The 16,441-nt window shown below is 45.0% G+C and overlaps 1 protein-coding gene across 3 annotated transcripts in view; it reads left to right on the forward strand.

The window, feature by feature from the left end:
- Window positions 1-16,441, forward strand: part of SHANK2 (SH3 and multiple ankyrin repeat domains 2) — a 391,791-nt gene that overhangs the window by 329,100 nt on the left and 46,250 nt on the right. For all 3 annotated transcript variants that reach the window (XM_066583524.1, XM_066583525.1, XM_066583526.1), the window contains exon 17: window positions 14,024-14,159. In XM_066583524.1, the coding sequence (XP_066439621.1) occupies window positions 14,024-14,159 (136 nt within the window). The remainder of the gene's footprint in view (window positions 1-14,023; window positions 14,160-16,441) is intronic.

Below are 16,441 nucleotides of genomic sequence, written 5' to 3' on the forward strand. Positions count from 1 at the left end.
TGTCCCCCTCACTACTGGCTCCGGACAGGAGCAGACTGAATGGTATGGGGCTCTTGCAGGCGCGGCTCCATTCACCTTCATTGGGGCTGCCGGAGATGGCGGAGAGCTTGCACTTGGCGATATCCATCAGTCCCATTGAAATGAATGGAGCAGCAGCCGTGCATGCTCGGCCACCGCTGCATTCAGTCTGACATCACTGCGGTGCGTGCCGAGCTACAAACGTCCGCCGGGGCTCTTCGCATGCAGTTGCCACAATCTGCACATGGTAAAATCCGTCGTGTGAACGCTGCACTGTTGGTGGTACTTATGTCATTTTAACGGCTGAGGCGTATGTGTGCACAGATGGAAGGAGGTGCGTCCACAAGGGGCGGAAATGCGGCACATTTTTAAAAACCCTCTTCTACGTGGTAAGGAAAATTTCTGTACAAAATCTGCAGCGGACGTGACAAGTGATGCGGATTATAAATCTCCCGCAAGTCCATTTATGCTACGGACTTCACCTCCAAAAAAGGAAGTAAAATCCCCGTCGAAATCCATCCCAGTTGGTGCAGATTTGCCGTTGTAGGAAAAGCCCATCAGATTGTTCAGATGGCGGATTTCGTCACGGATTTGCCGTGGACTTTGCGCCAATTCCATATCAAGTGCAAAGTGAAATCTGTGTCCAAAAGTTGCTTTCAATGGTAATCTGCGCCAAAGTCTAGTAAAAGACGTTGCATGGCACTTCTTAATGGGAAATAATCATGTGCATTTGTCCCATTGAACTGGGCTAAATCCACATGTAGATCACTGTGTGGACTTATCCAAGGGTACTTACCCCCGTAGGGGCAGATTCATGGTAGACATTACTGTAACTGTTTCGCTCATCTGAGTGAGGCCAGACTGACAAAAATGGGTTGGATTCCGGCTGTGAGCCCGGCCAGTGACCCTCTGTGCCTCATTACACTGTATCGTGGATAACAGCAGAGGCACGCAGTTTTTTTTTTTGTTTTTTTTATTTCCCACACGTCACTTAGTGTAATTTTGATGGAAGCCGTCTGCACAGATTTCGCAGCGAAATAGAGCATGCTGAGATTTTTCTTCCGCATGCGGAATATGCAATTTGCATTCGCAAGCGTGAAGGAAAAATCGAAAGTACATGCCTTTCAATGCCCATGTTTTACCGCAGATCGGATGCGCGGGTCGTGTGAGAGCCACCTGAGGCTTGTAGAAATCAACGCACCTGCCGCAGAAAACGCCTCCTCCCTTTCCCTACCTGCAAGTGTTCCCTCCATACCCCCTACAGCTGCTACTTTGTTTAGTACTCTATGGTCGTCTCTTGTGGACTGACGTACTTTACTAATGGGGGTCAGCGCGAAGGTTGGCAGGGTTCCTATGGCACTGCTCTCGCTCAGAGGATTAAAAAAGCAGTTCTGCAGCAGGTGTGGCCTTGTGTTACTAAGAGACAGTTAGTGGATTCATTATAAGAGCACATGTCTCTGCATTAGGGCTCTGGTTCTAGTGCAGCTGGCTTCTCTGCCTGTTGGGACTGGCAGTTCTAAAGGCGGTTACATTTATTGTCTTTACATACCCAGTTTGGCGCACCTGACTGTCTAGTGCTCAAGTGTGCGCTCAGAAAGTACTGATTCTCCTTGTGGGGATACAGCTGCTGTGCAAACCCTTCAGTGGGTCAGACATGGATTTACTTTCTAGTTCACTTACAGGTAGGTGGCAGTAGAGAGCTAGTTTTCTTCCTTTTGGAGGAGAGCTAATTTGCATACCTTTCCCAGAAAGCATTGCCTGTAAGACCTCCTACACCAGCTGGATCTCCACAAGGAGAACCAGAACCTTCCAAAATACATCCAAAACTCTACTCTGAACCGACGAGGAGCAAAATCGGAACAGTGCTGTCTGCAGATGGCGGGCTGGCTTGTATATCTCTCAAATACTAGCTTTTGAGGGGGTTTAAAGGGGTCGTCCCACAAAAAGTACTTATCCCCTATTCAGTGACGTTTGGGATGCCCAATGATTTAGAGACTGGGGGTTCTGTGTAGCCCCCTGCGCTTTCCACTGATGATGGCATCTAGCCCACTGCACTGACGATCCGCCGATCAACTGGTGGAGCAGATCAGTCCAAAATACCCTTTAAACTGCTGCACAGTCCTGATTGACAGCTGTGGCGGTCTCCTAGTTGGATGCTACCGCTGTCAATCAGAGCTGCACAGCTGCTCAATGTAGAGCGCAGAGGGCACTAAGACCCAAGTTCAGGGCATTTCCCGGAGCGGTGGAGGGATTAAACTTAATTTCCCGAGTCCTGCTGATAAGACCATCCGTAGAGTCTGTATAATCCCCTGCCCCTACCTAGCGCTGGCAGCCGCTCTGCATGGTCAAAGCTGCTGATAGACTCACTTTCGGCTCCTAGCAGAAGTTTGTGCCCCCTTTGCCACCACTTTTTCATTGCTGCCCGTCTGTCTCTGAGTAGATTCAGGCACTGATCCAATACACACAGCTACTTCTGGATGCATTCCAGTAACATTAGTGTAAATCCTGCCTCTTGCCTGCTGAGCTGCGGACCATTTTGTTATACTTGCCCCCTGGGCCATCGTTGGCCGGCCAGTGATGTATGTGAGTAATATCGGCTGTGCAGCAGCTACGGTTTCCTTGGCTGATGTCAGAAATGTTTCTTCTTCCTTTAAGAGATATAAATGTATTTCTGCTTCATAGATGAGAGGCTTCAGGGGTCCATCTGATGGCGCACTTCATATCTGCTGCAGCTTACAGTGTGGCGATATCATTGTGGATGTAATATATGTTGATGAAGTGCAAACCCACCTGCAGCGAAACCTAACGAGCGATTCCACCCGAGCGATGATTATGCAGAGATGCAAATAGTAGCCGCTATTCATGTCCTCGATTCAGGACTGCGAGACAAATGGCCGAAGCACATCAGATATCTAACCTGCGGATCTGCTGTCTGGTCCTGCAGGTCTTCGTTTGCCTTCACTTCTGGGTGGGGGTGGGGGGGATGACAGGAGGTTTGGGTGCCATAAAGAGATGCTCAGCTTGCTGTTTTTTTTTTTTTTACATCTTCCCCATCATACACCCCTGAATTACCCAGAACTGCTCTGCAGTTTACATGATAAACAGCCACACAAGGAGTCCAATACTTCCTTAAAATGCATCTTTTTGTTATTAAACATGTTAAAATACCAAAAAGACCTTAAAGGATCACAAAACTTGGTGCACACTACAGGCATTAGCCATACCACACAATCGTATCACGTGGACCATTTATGGATTACTATAATGCGAATATATACATAGAAAGATATATGGAATTTCACAAAAGGCCCAAAGTACAAAGTTAATAAAACCCATAAATAGTAGAACACAACTAGAAGGTGATAACCAGCATTAAATGCTACCCCATGTGACCCTGATGTCATAAATGCGCCACATTGGCCCCCGCAACAGAGCTCAAGCACTTCAACAGTCTGCGCCAAGTCATGCGCACTTGCTGAATGCCTAAGGAGGCCGCCGAAGGCACCCAACCCCCGGGGAATCCATCTGCCTGCGCCCCACCGCCGTACGCATCATGGAAGCGTTAAACAATAAAATCTCTAACACCCCGTATAGGAATATAATCTTTGTGGGGTTTGATAACCTTTGTGGGGTTCCTATATGGTATCCTCGGTGGCCTCTTTTGGTGCTTGGCAAGTGCGCGGGAGTATTCGCGGTTCATGCGTATGTTCAAGCGCTTGAGCGCTGTTGGCGCATTTTCGATCACTTCGGTAAATCCGGTGCATGCGCCATGACACTAGTCGGTGCTTTTATGAGGTTGATGGAGACATACATGTTGGTTATCACCTCCTGAGGCAGAAAATGCGAACTATGCATCGGGGTGTTGTGCTATACGATTTAGGAGTATGTAGTCTTACCTTAGTATTCTTACCTTAGTATTCTTACCTTAGTAGTCTTACCTTAGTAGTCTTACCTTAGTAGTCTTACCTTAGTAGTCTTACCTTAGTAGTCTTACCTTAGTAGTCTTACCTTAGTAGTATTACCTTAGTAGTCTTACCTTAGTAGTCTTACCTTAGTAGTCTTACCTTAGTAGTATTACCTTAGTATTCAGGCCTTTGTGGAATCGACCGCATATAGATTTCTATGAACATATTCGGATTCTAGTAATCCACAATGGTCCATGTGATACGATTGTGAGGTATGGCGAATACTCCATAGTGTGCACTGAGTTTTGTGTCATCCTCCTATTCTTTTTTTTGTGTTTATGTTTCGGTATTTTAACATTTTCTATAATAAAAGGATCTATAGTTTAAGACCGCTTTACGCTCCTCGTGTTGCTGTTTTTCATGTATTTTGGAGTTTCGGGCTAGTTACTATACGAGGGAACAGTACGCCATATAGGCAATGACGGTCATTGCCTGTTCTTGCTTTGTACCCTGGAGTATACATGTTAAAGGAACCTGTCACCAGGTATAGCATCATAAACGTAGTTATGGTTCTCATACAGTAGGTTCCCTGGAGCTCAGGGAGGTATTTCTTATACTTACCCAGCTCCCCGATGCAGCGCTGTCACCCCTTAAAGTCAGAGTGGACCGTGCAGCTAGCAGTCCAGCTCCATGGTCTGAATGGATTTGGGAGTCGGGGAAGTATAGGAAATACCTCCCCGGGCTCCAATGAACCTGCCATATGAGCACTTTAGCTTCATTTATAGTGCTTACGCCTGGTGACAGGCCTATGACGTGGGTCCGGAAGGGTATCGCCTCTCCTTAAGGAGAGCACCTAGAATTATTTTGCTTATATTTCCCAGAGGAGTCTCCTCACTCACCTCCTAGGTGTGTATATTCACCTTCTAGGTGCCTGTTTAAGGGGAGACCCCTGACCCACGCCATAGGCCTCTCAAGCCAGAATCCTACTGCACACTGATGATGAGCAAAGACCCGAACCAGCTGTCTGTGGATTGATTTTGGCTTTTGGTCGATTCCCAATTATTGTTATAAAGACCTGTATAAATGGTCTGACTTGCAAGAATGCTGCCATCCTATAGGTGGCGCTGCAGAGGTATTCTTCCATCTTTATTAGTCCAAGACACGACACCTGCTTTGATTGTCCAGAATTTTCCACACTTTTCACAAGAGTTTCTTTAAGGCCTCCTTCACACGAGCAACAAAGTGCGCTATTTTCTCGCGTTGCTACAATGCTCCAAATTGCATGTATGTGAAGCCCATGCTTTCCTATGGGTTCCTTCACATTTGCAATGTTTTGTAGTCTGCAACATTGCTAGTCCAAAACCTCGCTGATTTCGCGATATGCACATAACCTGCGAGGTTTTGTAGCCCATGTTTCCCTATGGAGCCTTCCTCTCTGTTGCATTGCACGAAATTGCGGTTTTCATGTCAAAGCCATAACCTAGGCCCTAGCTGCAGGGAAATTTTTTTTTTTAAGTATTCATTTAGTGTCTGGCGCTGCTGCAGCTTCCTCCCGATCCCGGCACTGGTCCTCTTCACCTCTTCTGGCCAGGGATTGAAAAATCCACGCTTCCCAAAAGTGCTGCCTCTGATTGGCTGACGCTTAGCCAATCAAATCTAGCACTCGATTAATGGCTGTGATTGGGTCGAGTGCTGGCTCTGATTGGCTAAGCATCAGCCAATCAGAGGCAATGCTTCCAAAAGGCGAGGATTTTTCAATTCCCGTCCAGAAGAGATGATGCAGCTGAGCCACGGACAGCGCTGTTGATGTATACTTTTTTTTCCCCCCTGCAACCTATTTTTGGGGTAGGACTTATATTTCAAGCCCAGACAACACCCCCATACCCCACCGAAAATTGTCGCAAGTGGTGCTGAAAAGTTGTGGTATCGCTGTCAGAAAGCGCAGCGATATTGCACAGACCGGCGATGCGATATCGCTGCGGTTTTCTCACGGCGATGCCGTGTTGCCCGTGTGCAGGAGGCCTGAAGGGCATGTTCATACTAGCTGACTTTCTACAGCAGCGCGGCCACTGTGGTTTAATGCAGATTTTGATGCAAATTTCACGTCTTCATTAGAAAAGGTGAAATCTGCTGTGAACAACCGCTGCATAAATTGACAGATGGCGGATATATAAAATCTTCCCCACCCGTCAGTTTCTCTACAGATTCCTTGTGGATTTTCTTGACCCCATGTGGATGGAGACGTCTTTCCCACGTAGCTTGTACTGTAGATGGTGCGGATTTCACATGGGACGTAAATGCTGCAGGATTTCCACTTCGGAAAATCCACAACCTTTGCAGTACAGGATGTGTAGATCTACATGCAGCTGAACATTTCCGCGCAGAATGTGCTAGATCATATTTTCTCCAGCAGGCTTCGGGGTATTTCTGTAGCTTCCAAATTGTATAGTGTGCACACATCATCGACCAGATCAGACACAAATGCTGGTCTAAACCGGGAGAGTCTCTACCTAAATGTGTAGAGTCTCAGGCTTTTATTATAACACATGATAACCGCCCTTTAATGGGCGTGCAACAGATTACATCAGTAACATATAAGATTCTCATTTGTCGGATCATATAGAACTCCTGCCTCCCTCTCCCCACACCTCTCTCAAGTCCAATGTAGCTTGGACTTTGTCCTAGCTGAAGGAATTTCTGTGCTCGTGACAAGTCATTGTTTGAGAGGTCTCTGTGTTATTTAAGAAGTTTCTGTGTGGGGGCAGGGCTGGGGAAACATCCAAGATGAACACAAGCAATAACATATAACACTGTGATTTAACTCTTTCCTTATGCAGCAGAGTTCCACATTAGGCTGAAGTCATTACAATAGCATAATACATTTGGTTTATACAAATCAATAGACATTTTACACTGACTAATCATCGTCTATCACAAGAATCCGCAGTATACGTATTTTGAAATGCGCTGCAGATTCTTAATCGGCATCCGTTTATGCTGCGGGCTTTGAAAGCGGATTTCAGAATCTGAGAGGCAAAGGTGGATGCCGGCAGCAAATCCTCACCAAAATTCACTGCAGAAGCCACACCTTTTAGCACGGATTTGGCCCCCGCGTATTTGCTGCCAGTTTTCTGCTGTAGCAAATCAGCAGCAAATTCCCCCTTGTGAAGGCATATGTGGAAATAACAGCCCACTGAACCACCGATCAGAGAAGAAGAATTTTATAATTATTTCATCCTCATCCATTATGCAAATCACCTCCTGCTTTCCAAGTGCAATATGGACAAGCAGAGCTGTAGTATAAAGCATGTGGGAGGGATAATTAATGCAATTTACTATTATATTCATTCATTTAACCCCAAAAAAAGCAGTTCACTTTAACATAATGGTCTGCTTAAGAGTGTTTTTGCGTTTTGGTATCCTTATTTGACTGCTAGAGGCATAAATAGGTACGGTAAAGGTAAGGTCCCCTGGTGCAAGCGCCAAGTTGTGACCGACTCCTCCGGTGACATCACACCGTAACGTTTTCTAGGCAGACTGTTTTTGTGAGGTGGTTTGCCATTGCCTTCCCCAATTATATTTACCCCCCAGCAAGCTAAGTACTCATTTTACCGACCTCAGTAGGATGGAAGGCTGAGTCAACCTTTGGCCGGCTACCTGAACCATGCGGGGTTTGAAGCTGCAACGTTCAGGTCGTGAGAGCTTAGGGCTGCATACTGCTGCCTTAACACTCTGCACCCCACGAGGCTCTAGTAGGTAATCCCTGGTAAAGGTTTTGGAAGGGTTGGGCTTTGAATAAACCCAGAAACATTAGTGGTCGTCCTCAACCCACACAGTCTCTAATGGTGTAAATGTACTCCATTATCAGTCTCTGCTAGGATCCATGAAGTTCGTCTCCTCCGCAGCCTCTTGTCCACAACCTACTGAATTCATTTTGCACAGTCTCCATCATCTTCACATGCTACGCCACGTGTTGAGCTCTACAAATGATTCTGCTTATGTAATGAAGCAAAACCAAGAATAAGACACAAGCACTAAACACGAATTCACATTACAGTCCTGTCACTTCATTCAGCGCACACATAGGTATTTAATACTGACTATACAGCAGTTTGACACACAAGTCACTCCCAACCATCAGCACTCCGCCTGCACACGAGCGGGTTGGATTCTGCAGGCAGATCCCCACAGCGAAATCCAGCCCTGGCAGTAGCGGCGTCTGTGCATACCTGCTTTCTGTTTTCTTCATCTGTACTGCGGATGGTCCTCACAAAAATAGAACGTGCTGCGTTTTGTTTTTTTTCCTCCACGAGCGGAAAATCTCAATTTATTTCCGCTCGTGTAGAAGAAAAAGTGATTTTGTCCATAGCATGTTTATGGGCAGTATTTGCTGCGAAATCCGAAGGTGGACGCCCGCTCTAGATTTTGCAATGCAAATCCGCCCGTGTGCAGGCGGCCTAACAGTAGAAATGAATTGTGTAATAACTGGACATCCTAAGTATTGATATGAAGGGCATATGAATTCAATAGAAAACACTAATACAAAACTAGGGACTCACCATTGGGTGGCAGAGGCAGAGTGTCAGTTTATCCTCATCATTCAGGATATCACAAAGGTGAACCAGAGAAATTTAATCCCTAAAACTAGGTCTCTAAGTTTTTCTCTAATCTCTCCATGACACTGACCCTAACACCAAATACTACTGTCCCTAAGTAGTCCTCAGTTGTTTCTTCTGGCGACCCTTATTTAAAATATTGTCCCAAAGAGCACAATGGTATTAGGACGCAAAACAGAAACAAAACGAGCAAGCTGGCATAATCGACCAAGGCTAGGCAGATAATCGTGAATGGAGACAAACCTGAAACTAGGAAACAAGGCTGGACTAGATATGACCATGGGAGCAAGACTGAATTCAGATTATTTAAAACAAAGTACTGGAACATAAACCAGGAATGCTAGATTAAATGCATACGGTTACTGCTATCACCAGTAACCATACTGCAGAAGCCAAGGGGTTGTCTACAAAAAGCATATAAATATATTTGGCTTAAAGTGTCTTGTATTTCAGGATGCCTGTAAATGTTCTAGATGCCTGTAATGTTTGCTCTTGCTTACTACATAGAAATGTGATGTTAATGTTGCTTGATATCCTGCGGCCCTGAAAACTGGACGGCACTAAAAGAGCAGCACGCTGGGCGTCAAACGTGGTAAAATGAGCTTCATATGCAATCACAGGAACATAACCGCACTTTCTTATTAAGGGGGTCTGTAGGTTACTCCAGGGGGGCACATGCTGCAAACAAACAGCTTCTTCAATCAATCACTACAAGGGTACCAGGAACTCCGGCACCTCCCTCTATAAAGCCTTGTAAATTAGACCAGCATCGTAATTGCCAAATAGCTGTTAACCCTGGTCTCCCCGTCATGTTAGAATCAGGATGTCCAGAGTTACACAAATCATTTGTCGTTCATTTGTCGTAAGTATGTCTGATTCATGAACCAAGAGCAAGTTGCAACCTAACTGATCACTCCTTTTTTGATCCAGTGTTCCTGTGAGGCATTTCAGTTCCAATTGTAATTGGGCACTTGCGTCACGTGAGTGGATAAATCGGGAGCAGCGCGGCATATCGTACGAATTGTGCTCTGATGTCACTGCCCTAAATGGAGATCCCTCAGTATACCACATTTTTAAAGTGTGTCTAGATCCTCCGTGTCAATCAGCTGCTTGTAAAGACAGTAGGATAATTAAAAAAGCCTTGGCTTCATGAATTAGGGACATTACAGAGGATTCAGTCCTCAGAGATGACGAGGCTCTTTAGTGTATGAGCAATAAAGTCGTTAAATCATCAAGAACTGGTTTTAGCAGAAACAGTTGAACGCTTCGAGAAATGCTTAAATGACTTCTTGAAACAAGTATAGAGTCCTTGTCTGAATGTTGATCTTGTCGTAGAGCTGTGGAGCGTCGGGAAACATTTTTTGCACATATGGGGCAGATTTGCTTATTCCTTAAACAGGTTGTTCCACATTTTAGCTATTGATGAGCTATTAGGATAGGTCATCAATTGCGGATCAACCGGGGGGGGGGGGGGGTGTTAAGGGGTCGAATGGAAGAAGGTCATATGGCCAGGTGGACCTAAAGGGACTGATTGCCCTCAACTTACATTGCCTCCTCTACGGACTTGTGGCCATCAACCTGTACGGCCACACAGGCTACACGTGGCTAAGGCCGGCCGTGCACTCAACCATATTGTGGGGACATAATTGTACCTGTAATGCGCTCATGTAAGATCCACCTTAGAGCTTACGCTTTAGTTTGTTGTATCCCGAGCTGAAAGATTACTTGAACCTGGTTGTATAATGGAGCTGGCTTTTTGCATTATAAGGGCTCTTTCATACGAGTGTAGGCGTTTTTAAGTTTTCTCGCCAGTGCCATAAAATCGCCTGAAAAGGACGAATGTTTAATTTTTTTACGATTCAGCGTTTTAACGCGCCGTATATTCGCTCATGTGAACAGATACATTGGAAACCAATGGCTCGGATGGTCGCATATATTGGCCGGGCGTAAAAACGTTGCCGTTTATGCGCTCGTGTGAAAGAAGCCTTAAGGTAACTTTCTACAATCTATCAGGGATGTCACTTTTAGTTGTACAAGGGTTGCAGTTGCCCCTCAACCACACAGGTGACCTCCAAGTGGCACATGTGTGATGGTTGGAAGGCCCCCGGTACAAGTGTTTCTACTTCCTCTCTACTAATTGTCAGATCATTCTTCTATCTGATATATCGCACTAGATCATCTGCATACGGAGCTTGTATCCTTCATGGCATTGATGCAGAATACCATTAAATCATTTATATTTCAAGGGTCACAAACCGGTTCTTGATAGGGCGCGCGTTACGGACTAATTTACCACTAGAGGTAATGGCATGGAGTGCTCTAGAGCGATTTTTCAATAAAAGCCATGAAGAAGCAATTGAACGTTTGCTTGTATTTTCCTATAGATCACCATTATGCAATAAATCAACGGAATATTAATCAAGCGCGCGAATTCTTGGCTATAAAAAGTGATAAACTGCTTTTGCGCTGGGCCATCTGTTTGCATCATTATGTGGAGGGATGTTATTTAACGTTCGATGCAGAAACCCACTTACTCCACAGCCTATCTGCAGAGTGAAGGGTTTTTTCTGCATTCATTACCTGCTAAGAAACGTGTGTTTTGGGGGTGATAAAAGATCATAACAATATGTTGGCCTAGCATGGGGGCCGGCCCTGGACTGCGGCGTTACAGTAAATCACAGTATTTAATTGGAGACATGCAGAAGTAGCGCAGCTTTTACCTGTGATCTGCAATTACTATAAAAGTCGATGTGTCACTGGTTAAAGGGCCACTCTGGGGAAAAGACATTTTTCCATCCCTGCATTCCTCACCTGATTTGCCTGTTATTCTCTGGAGGTCTTCTCCGTGTATTCCAGCCCTTTCCATGCAGTGCAGCCCCCTGTCTGATGCCCCCTGTCCGGATGGTGAGATTTTTTTACTTTGTTTCACATCTTATACCATTTTTGCCTGCTGGGGGACAGTATCATTGCCTTCTATGTTCTAAACAGGCTACGGACCATAAGTGTACAGTTAGGAGGATGAGTTGTGATTTCCTCCTCTATTATACCTGTATGACAGGAGCTGTGTGATCATCAGTATCTGTGATAGTGTCTGTATCTTCCTCCAAGCATCATCTGTGGTAGGTCCATATAATAGCATCACACAGACTGAGAAACGAACTAGAAAATGAACCCATAACCTCCAAGTAGATTTGAGCTGGTCATTACTGTAATAGTCCTATTTGGTTGGATGTTTGATGCATATTGATCGGGTTCTGCATACTTGCCAACTCTCCCAGAGCATCTGGGAGGCTGCCAAAAAATATGGATACCATCCACTTATCTGGAGAACGTGGAAGGAGAGGAGCGTGAAGGAGAGAGTCGCAGTCTAGCGGCTTTGAATTTTTTTATAAAATGCCTGAATGCTGTGAAATAAAAAAAACTATACTTAACTCTTCCCCCATCCCCCCTTCCCCCGCCATTCCAACTGCAGTGCCACTGGTCTACACCCACTTTTGGTAAGCATGATCAAGTGCTGTCTGAGCACATGACCTCTACAGCCAATCATTGGCTCAATGATACAAATGCTATCAGGAGAGCTGAGAAGTGGAACAATAAAAGAAGTGGCGGGGGAGTGAAAGAGAGGAGTATAGCAAAGAGGGGCTAATAACTGTGGGGGCTTATTACTATGGCATGCAAATAGGGTGTGGTCTGTGGAAAAGGGTGTGATCTACACACAACACTTTTGCAGTACTTTGTGTGTTCCCTGAAGGTAGTTTATAAAAGTTTGCAAGCATATGCACATGTTCTATGTGAATACAAGAGGTCACATTACATGTGGGGAGTCATGTGATGGCTGATGTGTTTTATTTCATTCAGTTAGCCCCTGGATGCGCTACACAGGAGATATCCATAGTGTACTCTTCAAATGTGCAAAAAAAAAAAAAGAAAATTAGGACCGGAGTTTAAACTTTTATAAAGTAGCGCAGTTCTCTATTTTATAAGTAAGTGAAATAAAATGAAGAATTTCCCTTTACAGTAACTCTGGAGGTCGAGACGGTCACAGGGGGATAATAAACTATTCACATATCAGCACCTGCTGCCCGGAGTTGATTAGCTCCTTGTTTTTTAGTAGGTAATCAATCTGATCCGTAGCCAGGAGTGTCTTATGCAGCATCCCATAAGGAGACCCCGGACACCTGAAAAACGCGGGGAGCTGGGAGGGTAGAGTGCTGACGTGTCACGGTGGCAATTACCAGACTCCTTCCCGGAGGCACACACGCAGCCAAGGCCAGAGTATCACTGCAGGCCACCTAGGACACCCCTAGGATAGGGAATGCCCACTAAACAGGAGAACAGGGGTTGTAGTTGTCACGGGTGACGCCACCGTTCCTTCACACACCAGTATGACCCTCAGCGGACAATAAACTCAGTGTCAGACAGTTTCTTAGTACCATGGGTCCCTAGGAATGGTTAGAGCCCCGCAAATTTTACTTGAAAATGTTGAACAATTATTACAAGGCAGTTCACTTATAGACTTCACCGTGCAGGTAAACAAGCTAGTCTTCAAAACGTAGTACCTCCACACGGCTCTTACAAGCTCAAAGACGCACGGGTGTGAGCAGTGATTATTTCTCTTGCAGTACCTCCACCCAGTCTGGTAGACGCATGGGTTTGTCGTAGTACCTCTGCCCTGGCCTTGAAAAGAAGTAGTTACTTGCAATTGCTCTCTCTCTCTCTCTGGGACTCACTCCATTAACATCCAAACAGACTTGACATGGGAAGTTTCTCCTCCTCCTCCTCCATGCTTCAGCACATGAGGACTAAAGGTGTCCCCATGTACCTGGACCTCCTGTATCACCCAACTCCTGAAGACATGGACTCTCTTCCCGCTCTCATACACTCCCTTTTATAACCTCCTCTCACACCACATGATATGACAGACTTGATACATTTACATGCAGGCTTTGGATTTTATTGTACACTTAACCCTTCTAGCGCTGCAGCTGTGAAACACACATACTGAAAATGACAAGACAGGTTTGCACAGTGCATCAACATAGGACAAACATGTATGACATTTATGGAGGGGACCAGGATGATGTGCTGGGTCACTACAGATTATACTTACAACTTGGGAGAAATAGTGACTAAAGCTGAAGATCAGCACGGCTGTCTAGGAGACGATGCGGAACTTGGATAATCTTTAATAAATCTTGGGCTATCTATTACGAAGCTGTACAACCTCCTTCAGGCCACTTACCTTATACTTATGACTAACCTCTATTTTTCCTCTTTAGCCGATAGTAATTTTTGCTTTGTGCATTCCCATCTTCTTGTATCTTCATGTCATCTTTACAGTTTTTGAAGCTGTTAGTTCTGTATTTGTCATGATGTTTATTATATTTCTTCTTTTTGAGGTGCTTTGACTCCGTTGCTTATTTTAAACCGTATCTGAATGTTCCCAGCCTTAAGACACTAATGTATCAATATTTCTTGCTACAGGTAAACAATGAGAATGTAGTGAAAGTCGGACACCGGCAAGTGGTTAACATGATCAGGCAGGGGGGCAACCATCTCGTCCTCAAGGTGGTAACGGTGACCAGGAGTCTGGACCCGGACGATACAGCCAGGAAGAAAGGTACAGATATGTAACACTCAATCTGCTGTGGATGTCTGAAAGGCAGGTGGTATTTTGTAATGTTACGGACCTTCTATATTGTCTTCACTTGTACGATATTTATCAGGAAGTGGATGGATTTCTGCATCTCAGCAGATGTAAGACCTGTGGTGGAAAAAGTTTCATCTTGCACAGTTATAGGCTGATGAGACTAAATCTGTCACTTTGTACGTCGTCTGTATAGCGGAGGCATCACATGTTCCTGCAGACTTCATAGGCTGTATTTCATATTGATGACAGGGCTCTTTAATTAAACTGTGATTTCTTTTTTTTTGTGTTACATTATTTTGTTTTATTTTTCAACTTTAGTCCCCAAAGCTATTTTCTGTAAAATTCACTATGGCAACGAGCAGAAACATGCGACTTGTATTCTATGCCAGAAAAGAATAATACCACTGATCCGGGAAGAGACAGAGAGAGCTGAGGAAGCTAATGTGCACAGGATACACCAGGGAAATCATTTCTTCATGACCACAGCATGCATTATTATGCCATTTTTACCCGCTGCAAACCCAGCTGGACAATACCACAGAGAGCTCAGTCATCAGCACACGGAGGCATGTTCAGCTCCTGTACCTCTCGGCTGAGCCATGCGTGAGCATTTTATCTGGGAGTGCTAAAGTACCGTGTTGCCCTCCCCTCGAAGCGTCCCTGACTAGTAGAGCGGAACAGACTGTACAGATTCCTAATATATGCAATTCGGTATTTTTCATGTTTTTTGCATATCCTGTTCAAGGATTTGATTTTGCATGTACTTAGCAGATATCTATAATCATCCTACTTTTCTGAATACCCATAGAGAGGAGAGATGGGCGCAGCAGAAATGGCGATAAAATTCGCATGTCGCGGGTTTGAAATCTGCATGGCATGTCAATTTCAGCGCGGCTTGGCTGCAGCGGACTGGCCGCAGTGTGTGGACGAGATTTTTATCCCGGGATAAAAATTGCCGATGGAATTTCTGTGCAGAAAGACCACTTTAAAAAGGTTGTCCCACTTCTAGCTATTTTGCTTCCAGAAGCAGACCGTAAATTGCACAGTGGCCCGGGTTAGTACTGATGGCTAAGCCTCATTCACTTCAATAGAACTCAGCCTGCAGTACCCACTCGGACCACTGCACTATGTATGGAGCTGTCTGCTTCCTGCAGCAAAACAGGGCCAACTGGGACAAGCTCTTTTTGCTCTGCCCAGAAACACCCAAGTTTATGCAAATTTTATAGGGCCTGTTCACTTTGTGGACAGTTCTGTTCCGCAGGAGAATCTTGTGAAAAACGGGATAGTTAAACAAACTGTTTTTTTTTGGTTTTTTTTGAGTATTTGGAGTAATTTTATAGATTTTGTAAATTTACTACAGGAAACCTTTTATCCCCATTCTGCCATCAGAGAAGCCTTTGTAGTAACGGCAATGGAGCTCCCACAGTGCACTGCTCTCTATTCATAGAAATCGATATGATGCAATTTTATTTATAAATAAGACCTAGTGGGGAATTTATCGAGGCACTTCCGCTGGATTTGAGTTTTCTGGCACACGGGCTGCCAAAGAGATGCACCAAATATATTATTTGTGAGCTGCTTAATAAATCTAAACCATCCTAATCCAGTGTAGAAAATCACAGAAAACAATAAATCAAGGCCAAAAGGTTAAAATAACGTAGTGTGCAAGTTCTAAACAAGTTGCACGGCTTGTTGTCTGCAGCTCTGACCTAAAGGGGAGTTTTCCAGTTAGCGCCCGCTGTCAGTGCCAGGATACATCAGGTTCACAGCGGAAGCCGCTGCTCCGACTCTGTCTAGTGTATTTGTAATTGCAGACTGGGGTTCCATTGATTTCAATGAGAGCTGCAACTGCAATTACAAACGCCGGCCACTAGACAGGGGTCGGAGCAGCATCTTCCGCTCTGAACTTGGTGTATTCCTGGCGCTAACTGGAAAACCCCTTTTAAAGAGGTTGCCCTCAATAGACAATCTTGTTATTAGAAGGTTCCCTCTATAATAAGCTGATCATAGGATGCCCCACTGCTGGAACCCTCAGCGATCTGCTATGAGGAAACCGATCAGCAAGTTTTTAATTTCCATGCAGCGCCACTGCAGGGGAGATGAAGCATTACACCATTCTCATTAAATCTATGAACAGTTCATGTTCATTGGACTGAGGTGTCGAGTCCTCCAGACCAAGAAGCGCTCTATGGGAATTAGGGCCCCATTATTATTAGCAGGATTAGCTGATACAGTACTGGGTTTTATAAACC

This window comes from Eleutherodactylus coqui, chromosome 11 (assembly GCF_035609145.1).
Source record: "Eleutherodactylus coqui strain aEleCoq1 chromosome 11, aEleCoq1.hap1, whole genome shotgun sequence".
In the NCBI taxonomy this organism is placed as follows: Eukaryota; Metazoa; Chordata; class Amphibia; order Anura; family Eleutherodactylidae; genus Eleutherodactylus; species Eleutherodactylus coqui.